Below are 10221 nucleotides of genomic sequence, written 5' to 3'. Positions count from 1 at the left end.
CTTTTTGCATGCACAAAGTCAGTAAGTAGTCCAGGAAAAAACCACTATTCCAGTGCACCTTTGCAGGTTCATAATGGTGGAGTAGTGGAGTGGTTTGCAGATGGCCACATAGCGGTCATAGGCCATGGACACCAGGAGCACCATCTCAAAGTGAAGTAGCATGTACTCATTTAAAAATCTGACTTATTTTACTCATAATAATGGTTTTTGATATTCAACATGTTGTTTATATCAACAGAGCATTCCTCTTCATTACTGGATAATATTCTATTATACTTAAACACCACTACTTTGTTACCCATTCATATCCTGAGGGACATTTGTATTGTTTCCACTTTATTTGCTATTGTAAATAACCTTTGAACATTTGTGCACAAATATGAATGACAAAAAGTTGAAAAGTTATTGAGACTTTTTTAATGGCCCAGAGATTGTCTAATTTAAAAATTTTTAAACACTTTAAAAAGGAGTATTCTCATATTTTGTTCAAGGTGTCCTGAAAATATTAATTACATCTAATTTATCCCTGATGAATTTTTGTCTGCTTCTCTAAATTATTGAGAATGAGATTTGAAAATGCCTCTTTCTCCTTGTAGTTATCTTCTTGTAGGTATCTAGCTATCAGAATACTGGGAAAAAGTATGTATCTACCAATCTTCACTGACGAACAAGTAAGTCTTTGACAATTATTATAATCCAGTCAACATCATTTAAAAAATCTATAACCATTTATCTATTGATGGTATATAGATCAATCAAAGTATGTTAGAATATCTGACTTTCATAAATTTTCTTCATTTGCTTACTTAAATATGACTCTAGTGACTGTCTTTTAAAGAAACTTTTAAAAATTGGAAAAATACTATTTCTCTTTAATTAATATTTTTAACCTGATTATCTTCTCTGGAATTCAAAAACTCTCCGGAATTTCCTCATGGCTGTCTTCATTTCTTATTTTCCTAGAGTGTAGACAAGTGGATTCAAGATAAGGGTGATAATGGTATAAAATACAGCAAGGAACTTTTCCATGGAGTGGTTGATAAAGGGCCAGACATAGATACAGTTGCATGGACCAAAGAAGAGAATGACCACAGTGATATGAGATGTCATAGTGGAACAGGCTTTGGACTGCCCAGTAGAAGAGCATCTCCTGATGGTTATGAGGGTCACAATAGGAAATAAGCAAAATAAGGAAACAACCCATGGAGAGCATGCCACTGTTGGCAACAATGACTATCTGTACAAAATATGTGTCTGTGCATGTTAGTTTGCTAACTAGAGGGAGATCACAGCAAATGCTGTGCACCACATTGGGACCACAGAAAGGCAAGTTTACTGCAAAGACTAACTGAAGTCCTACGTGAATGAGACCTGAGCACCATGACATCACTACAAGCAAATACACAGTTTCTTGTTCATGATGGTCATACAGTGTAGGGGCTTACAAATGGCCACATATCTATCATAGGCCATGGAAAAAAAATAGTACCATTAAACACCACCCAGCACATGAAGAAGAAATATTTGAGTGAAAAAACAGCAAAAGAAAATAACCTTTTTTTAACCAAGTTCATGATCATGGTAGGGGTGGCAAAGGTCATATCCATAAAAGAGAGATTTCCTAGAAAGGAGTACATGGGGGTGTTCAAGTTTGGGGTAAAAAACACTGTAATCATCATGAGAAGGTTACCTAGTACAGTTACAACATAGATAGCTAAGAAGAATGCAAAGGGAATAATCTCTGCATCCTTTAAGCTGGTCAGTCCCACCAAAATAAATTCTGACACTTGAGACTGATTTAAATAGTTCCAAGGACTCTGCCATGTTGCCTGCTCTTGGGTGACCTGTGGAGAGAAAGAAGAGATGACTCATACCATGAGTGTGGCCAAGCTGTTTCATTCCTTTGGGTTTTTCAACATAATTCAAAACCACAGAGAACAAAAGTAAAAGTAGGCAGATGTGATTTCCTTAGACTACAGAGCTTCTGTACACCAAGGGAAACAATCAACAGAGTGAAGAAATAACCTACTATAAACTATAAACTATAAACCTGATAATGATTTAATATCTAGAATATATAAGGAACTCCAAACACTCAATAATATAAAAAAAACTAATAGATTAAAAGACAGTCAATAGACATATCTCTCAAGAAGATATACAAATGGCCACATACTTAGAAAACCTGTTCAACATCACTAGCCATCAGGGAAATACAAATTAAAACCACAATGAGATATCAACTCCCTGCAATAATAATGGCTACTTAAAAAAGAAAAAAAAATAAAGATAAAAATGCTGGTGAGGATATAGAGAAAAAGGAACTGTTGCGCACATTTTCAAAATGTGAATTAGTCCAGTCATTATGGAAAATCATATGGGATTTCATTAAAAAAATTAGTTGAACTATCACATTCAGCAATCTCACTACTGGGTATATATGCAAAGAAAATGATGACAGAGTGGACCAAGTAATCATAATGATCCTCTTAGGATGATGAATCAAACTCTTTAACATACTGATAAAAAAACAGCCAAAAGATTATAAGACAAAAATTCAGAAAATAGATTTTCAACAAATTGTGATGGAAAAAATGGATAAAAAAATAAATCTAAAATTAAAAATAGGCAGTTATGGCAGGAGCAGGTTTCAGAGAGTGCCGGGTACTCTAAGGTCAGGACAACCCCTGGCCCTGTGCTGCCCTGCAGCCTGGGTACCTTGCTTATTTTTAGAGGCTTGGTCTCACTGGTTGGTACAGGCTTCTACCTCATCTGCTTTTGCCCACTAAGGAGGCTGGAGAATTACCAGAAGGAACATCCACAAATAGAGCTGTTATTAAAGATGATATGCAGCCTCAAGGGTTCAATGTCTGGTCTAATTCATTTGGCAAATAGGTAGATGTAATTCCAATTGTCTAATTTTTACTTTCATTTTATGTCCTTTTAAAGTCAACTTCAAAATAATTTTGCCCAATCCATGTAAGTTTTCTTCTATTAAATACATATTTTAAAAGAACAAAGGATAAAAATCACATGATTATTTCAATAAGTGCAAAAAAGCATTTTTCCCTTTTTAAGCATATACTTGAAAAACAATTTACATAATATATTTTACCTCATTTTTTTACTTACAATATTTCTTGAATGTTTCCCTTAACATTCAGTTTCACAAATCCTTATATGCCAGATTACTATTCAATTTACAGTTGTATAAGATAAAAAAATTGTGTCTTTATTGGGAATATATAGGCTACATACTTTTTATCTATCCCACTGTATTTTACAATAATTAAACCTAAATTCTATATGTATGTGGAGAATATATTTCTAGAAATGTAATTTCTAGAATATATTTCTAGAAATGTATACAATGTTAGTGTTTGTATAGGTGTGTACCTGGAAGATTTCTAACATTTACCATTATAATTATGTACAGTTATAAAAATAAACATTAAATAAACAGCAAAACGTACTTTTAACATGAATAAACATATGAATACAATGAAGATTATGATTCATAATATTTCCTTCACCTCATATTATGAACTTGCTTAAAAATGGCTGAGCCTTATCTTTAAGTGCATGTGCATGTTTTCATATGAGATATTAATTTTGGAGAGAGTGTTGCCTAACACTTTATTATGATATAAGAGGTCCAAAGATTTCCATCTTCCAATATTACTGTCCTTACTGCCGTTGAAGAACCACTAGTTCTTTACTCACTAGCTGTTTTTAGTTATGTTTTTTGCTACTGTGACCAAAAGACCTGACAAGAAAAATTTTAGAGGAGGAAAAGTTTTTTGGGGGGATCCCAGTTTTAGAGGTCTTAGTCCATAGATGGATGACTCCATTCTTTGGGACCTGAGAAGAGGCAAAAGAGTGTGGCTCAAGACAAGGCCATCAAGAAGGACAGAAAGAGAGAAAGAGATAGAGAGAGAGAGACAGAGGGAGAGAGAGAGAGAGAGAGAGAGAGAGAGAGAGAGAGAGAGAGAGAGAGAGAGAGAGACCCATTCTTTAGTGACAAAATAAATTTCTCAAAGGCAAACCAGCAATGACCCAACTCCTCCATTCACAACCTGCCTTCAGTAAATCATTGTAGTAGATGAATGCACTAATTAGGTAACGGGTTCCATAACCCAATCATTTCACCTCTAAGCTTTCTTGAATTATCACATACATGAAATTTTGGGAGACATCTATGTATAAATCATAACACTAGCCTTCCAGCCTTTGTTGCTTGACCACAAATCCAATGCCATATGTTTTCATTTTTGTTTTAGTAGCATCCCAATACTGGTACCTATTTCCATTTCAATTTTTATAGCTCTATGCATATTACAATATGACAGCAGCACAAAATAATAATTTTTAAATGGCAATGCCACTTTGGAAAGATAAATTCAGACAAAGAAAGAAAAGATTTGTGGTACAAAACATTTTTGTTGAATTACACTGGCTAAATTCAAAACAATCCACATGCAAGGGTTGGTGAAAACAAATCTATCCCTTGGTGGGAATAACTTCAAGGAGGAGTGAACACTTTTTTTCCAAACTTATTTCTCCTAGATAGAGTTTATTCTTGATTTCTTCTAAGAGATTTCTTACAAAAATGCTCATTGAGTTATTCTATTTTTTAAAATTATCTATGATTTTTGAGTGGCAGTTTCTGCTGTTAGAACTGAATATCATAGACCTGAAAAATCTATAAAGAAACAAGGACCAATTCAGCTTTTGTCTCTGAAGACTGAGGCATTCAAGATTGGTTGGCAGCACCTAGTGAGGTCCTTCTTCCTGCTGTGGACTCTGCGGAGTCCCAAGATGATGCTAGTCACTGCACTGTCTCTCTATTATCATAAAGTCACCCCTACAGTCATAGGGGCCCCACCCTAATGAGCTCATTTAATTATCTCCCCAAAGTCCCATTGCAAAACACCATAAACATCCAACTTTGGGGATGACATTTTGACATGAATTAAAGAGAGTACAACACCCACATCATAGCTGAGTCTTCCCTACTATAAAGTTATTGGATTTTGTTTCTTTTTTATCTTTAAATCTTGAAGGTTTATTTAGTCAGCTTTTTGTTCTCCTGTGACTAGGAGATTTGACAAGAACAATTGTAGAGGAGGAAAAGCTTATTTGGAGGGTTACAGTTTTAGAGGTCACAATCCATTGACAGCAGACTCCATTCCAAAGGGCTCAAGGTGAGGTAGAACATCATGGTGGAAGAGTGTGGCAGAGGGAAACAGCTCACTTCATCATCAGAAAGCAGAGAGACAGGTCTCTACTTACCAGCTACAAATATATACTCCAAAGCCACGCCCCCAATTTCTTCATCCTCCAGCCACACCTAACCACTTCAGTTAGCAGTTAATCCCTATGGGGGGGGGGGTGGGGGGGTTAACTCATTAATTGGGTTAAGAGTCTCACAACCCTACCATTTCTCCTCTGAACCTTCTTGCATTGTCTCATGTGTAAGCTTTTGGGTGATACCTCACATCCAAACTTGAACAAAAGTTTTGTTTCAGTGTCAAAATCCTTTTCAAAAGATAGTTAAGTGTTTTCTAGAGCAATACATAAGGGACCAAATATCTTGCTTCCCAATCAGAACTGTAGAGACTATACCTCTCTGAATGCTGTTAATAAAAATTCCTTTCCCTGGGATTTTTTTGTAATTTATGTGTTTCATGTTTTTTATTTTAAGAAAATGAACTATTTTAGTGTGTAATTTAAGAAACTATCTCCAATTTTGATACATAAATTATTTTCATTTTTGTAAAAAGTATAACAGTATGTTTTGTTTGCAATAGCTAACAAGACATAAATAAGTGGTGTATAGACCCTAATACTTTAGATAAACCAGAGAGTTCTGTATTCTGTAAAACTATCTGTTTTATATCAGGCCACAGTCTTTTTCTAGAGAATTTTCTCTAACTAAAGTTTATGAAATATTGTGTGGCTAAATAAGTAAAATTTTAGGTATTCCAGGAATTAGAGATGTGATAGTATGGTAATAAGACATAAGATAGAAAATAGGATCCATAACATTATTTACATATATAATATCTATACCTTTACTTCATTTTTTTCTGCTTTCATTTCTTTTTAGTTAGATGTTTGATCATATGAAAAAAAATCCATTGTTTCATCATTTCTGGGTAAAAAGAACTCTATTCAAGATCTAAGAGTTATACTTAAAACCAGTCTTTAAGTTTTTAAAATAAAAGTCACCCTAGTACTTGTTAGGTCCATAGGCCAAAGTAACTCCATTTTGATAATCAGTACCTGTCCACCCAGGTAGGACCATCCCCTTAGAGCCAACCTGAAAGAGTCCCTAACTACCAAAACCACAGCCAAGAAATCAAGTAACAATCACACAATCAAACAGGTTATTTTTTAACTACTCCATTGTACTTGACTATCTAGTTCAGCAGGCTGCTTCACATTGCAGAAGGGCAGCTTGGAAGATATTCTCAGTCAATGAACGTTTACTTGAACTCAGAGATGTGTCTCTGATGGATATTTGTGTCAGGTACCCTAACAGTACTGAAGAAGGAAGTAGGATGATTGTAGGAAAAAATTCAATCTAAAAGAAATAGTCATGTCTTTCCCCAGTCCACATTGGTTCATAAATGAAAACAATTCTTAGTGGAACATAAACGTATCTTTAGATAAATTGAATCTCTGATCCATCTTCTGTTATTAATTAATTCATCTTTGTTCATTCACAAGGAAATTGTAGAACTCCACTTCCCTGAGCTGCTGAACACTTCAACTTCTTTCTAGCAGAAAGACTATGGTTTAATCAAGTTACAGGAAAGGACTTCTTCCTTTGATGACTCAGTTTCTTAGTTTAGGAGAAAATTTGATAGACATACACAGAAAAGTCATATGTTTTAAGCTGTAGTCTAAATCATAATGAATGGTCATTTATTAAAAGCTTAGTTCCAGTAAAGAAAAAGTTTACATAGAAATAATTTATTGGTGTATTGAAATTTATTTTTGTTGCAAAGAAATAGTGAATTAGAAAACACAATCAATTAAAACACATTAGTGATTTAAATTTAACACATAAGACAAACTTACAGACCAATTACAAATTAAGGCAAAGTTGACAATGAAAAAAATACAAACAAATAACAAGATATCCCTCTTAAGCCAGCAAACAGGAATTTCTTTCCCTTTTACCTGCTTTGACTTTGGGGAATATAATTAGCCACTGGCTATCAGAATGCAGAGTTGGCTAGAAATTACCTAAGGGGAGATTTTTAAAAAGAGATGTATAATAATGAAAAAGTTATTAAAACACTGCATTTAAATAATTAATATAGCATCTGCCATGTGACAATTTTGTTGTTGTTGTTGTTGTTGCCTATATATTGAAAAGATCTATGCTGAACACTATTTTAAACCAGTGCATTCTTTTGGCTTTGCTATTCTTCTTCTTGACTTTAATTCCTATTATATGAGAATTGATTTGCAGATACTAAGGTTCAAACTTTTAATTGGTAAAATAGAAAATTTTCCCCTCATAAATGTACCTAAAATTATCATATTTATCAACTATCAAATATTTTTCTCAAAGTTAAAACTTCCCTTTTCAATCTGTATCACAAGACACAATAACTATTCTTATATCTATGATCAAGTATTAGTTACTAAATAAAGATAAACAAATTAAAAGACATGGTCTAGGGCCAAATTAAAGTAGGGAACAATAAAGCGGTAAAAAGGGAAGATATGTAAGCTTGATTTCCAGGTGTAGGACATCACCCTGGAAATGTCTGTTAGATTTTTTTTTTTTTGCATAACTTTAGATTTTTATTTATCTTTAGAAGGCTTCATTGTACATTTCAATAAATTTACTATCACTTAACAGATTCAGGATAAGAAGAAGAGCCTGCTCACCTCCCTTTTTCACTTATCCACTTAAGAAGACAGAGCTGTATTAAAATCAAAGGTTACTATCTCTAATCCTTCCTATTTAAATTCCTTTATTTATAATTTTTATTAAACAAGAGGATTTACCACTTACATATTCTGGAGTCTTCATCTTTATTCAATCTCACTTTTAAACTTGCCACCTTTAATTCATAGGACTTCTTCATAAATGTTTATCTTCAGTAGACACAAGTTCTTTTTGACTCCACAATACCTTTATAGACTGACACTTCTGTCTGAAAATCTCTTCCTCTCTCTAATGTCCTGTTATGCAGTTTCCTTAATGTTTATATCCTTGGTTTAAATATCTCATTCTCACAGTGGTTTTCTGAGAGCGCTATGAGTAACAGAGATCTCTCACCCCACTTCAACCTTGTAATCCTCTTTGGGAAAGAACTAGACATATATCATTAACAATGTATTATATTGCTTGAAAAAGAGTCTGGTTCTTAGTATAAAAAAGGTTGATATACAAACACTTGAATTAATATAAAGAACCATTGAACAATGCTTGTTATTTAGTATAAAAAATATATTGACAGAGAGAAAGTTTTAATTATTATTACTGCCATTGATTTTGAATTTTAGGAAGGAATTCAGAACACAAAGAAATGTTTGAAAATATTTTCCTAATGTTTTATACCACTAGTAAAATTAGAATGTTGAGGCCATAGAATTGAAGAAAGTTTTTATAAATTCTAATTTAATACCACTGAGAAACTTTCATAATATTGATATTTAATGGAAGATATTTTTAAGAACATTAAGAACACAATTGTAGAAGTAAAAATTTATCACCATCTTTGATATTCTTACTAAAAGTAAATAGTTTGCAATTTCACTCACCAAAATATTACAAAGATTTTATAAGGAAACACCTAATTTATGTATTTTTGATATATTAAGACTCGTGTTATAAAATAATGTTTGCTTTTCCAGGAACTGTATCTCTGTTATGAACATTTTAAATTAAAACATTTAAAGTACTTAATATACAGAATATTGCAGGAATAAAACTGATATCATTTAGTATTTTCGTTTCAACCACTTGATTAAATACTTAAGACTCAATTCCCTAAAATAATAGAAGGCAGAAAAATAAGCAAGAACACAAAAAATATCTAAGAGAAAACACAGGAACCAATCTGTTGACTGCTCAGTCTCTTAATGGCTGCCTTCATCTCCTGATTCCTCAAAGTATAAATAATTGGATTAAGGAAGGGAGTCATTATAGAGTAAAACACAGACAGAAACTTATCTACAGAATAACTATTGAATGGAAAAGCATAGATGAAGATACCGGGGCCAAAGAAGAGGGTCACTACAGTGATGTGAGCAGAGAGTGTGGACACAGCCTTGGAGGAGGCCCTGGAGGAGCGCTGCCAGAGGGTGACGAACATGATGATGTAGGATATGACCAAGAGGATGAAGCACACCAGGGACAGGAGACCACTGTCTGCAATCACCAGGAGCTCTAGGATATAGGTGTCAGTGCAGGCCAGCTTGATGACAAGAGGGAGGTCACAGAAGATGCTGTCCACAATATTGGGACCACAGAAAGGTAAACCCACCGTGAAAACCATTTGGCTTGTGGTATGAATGAATCCAACTGCCCATGACAGCACCAGAAACCCAATGAGCATCCTGCGGTTCATGATGATCTGGTAGTGCAAGGGCTTGCATATGGCCACATACCTGTCAATGGCCATCGCTATCAAGAGAGACATCTCACCACCCCCAAAGAAGTGCATAAAGTACATCTGGACCATGCAGCCCCACCATGAGATGGTTTTCTGTTTTCTGAGGAAGTCTGCAATCACTTTGGGAGTTGCAACAGAGGAAAGACATAGGTCAAAAAATGATAGATTTGCCAGAAGGAAGTACATGGGTGAGTGAAGATGGTTATCAAATATCACAGAGATTACAATGAGGAGGTTCCCCACTACAATGGCTACATAGACAAGAAAGAAGATAACAAAAAAGAATATTTGAATTTCTTGGGATTGAGAAAGTCCAAGCAGGATAAACTCAGAAATACTTGTGTTTTTACTTAGGATATCCATATATCTACTTTTGTGAGTCTGTCAGAAGTTGTCTAAAAGAGAAGAAAACACAGAAAATCACAGAGAAAAATAAGACAGTGTTCCTATTCAATACTTCTGCATTTTAGTTTATTATTTATTCAGAACATCAACCCTTAAGTCTGTCTTCAGTTTTGGCTCCAGATCAGACCGTGGTTGAATTCTTAGTTTATTATGAACATAAAGAAGGACTTTGATA

At 34.1% G+C, this 10221-nt stretch overlaps 1 protein-coding gene across 1 annotated transcript; it reads right to left on the bottom strand.

Annotated features, from left to right (window-relative positions):
- Positions 1-9062: 9062 nt before the first annotated feature.
- On the bottom strand, positions 9063-10004 carry LOC143394695 (olfactory receptor 4K13-like). The gene has a single exon (XM_076849355.2). It carries the CDS (start codon positions 10002-10004, stop codon positions 9063-9065), a length of 942 nt encoding a protein of 313 aa, XP_076705470.2.
- Between the last annotated feature and the right edge of the window lie 217 nt (positions 10005-10221).

The sequence above is a fragment of the Callospermophilus lateralis genome, chromosome 3, assembly GCF_048772815.1.
Source record: "Callospermophilus lateralis isolate mCalLat2 chromosome 3, mCalLat2.hap1, whole genome shotgun sequence".
NCBI classification, from domain to species: Eukaryota; Metazoa; Chordata; class Mammalia; order Rodentia; family Sciuridae; genus Callospermophilus; species Callospermophilus lateralis.
This window is presented reverse-complemented; position numbering and strand designations above follow the sequence as displayed.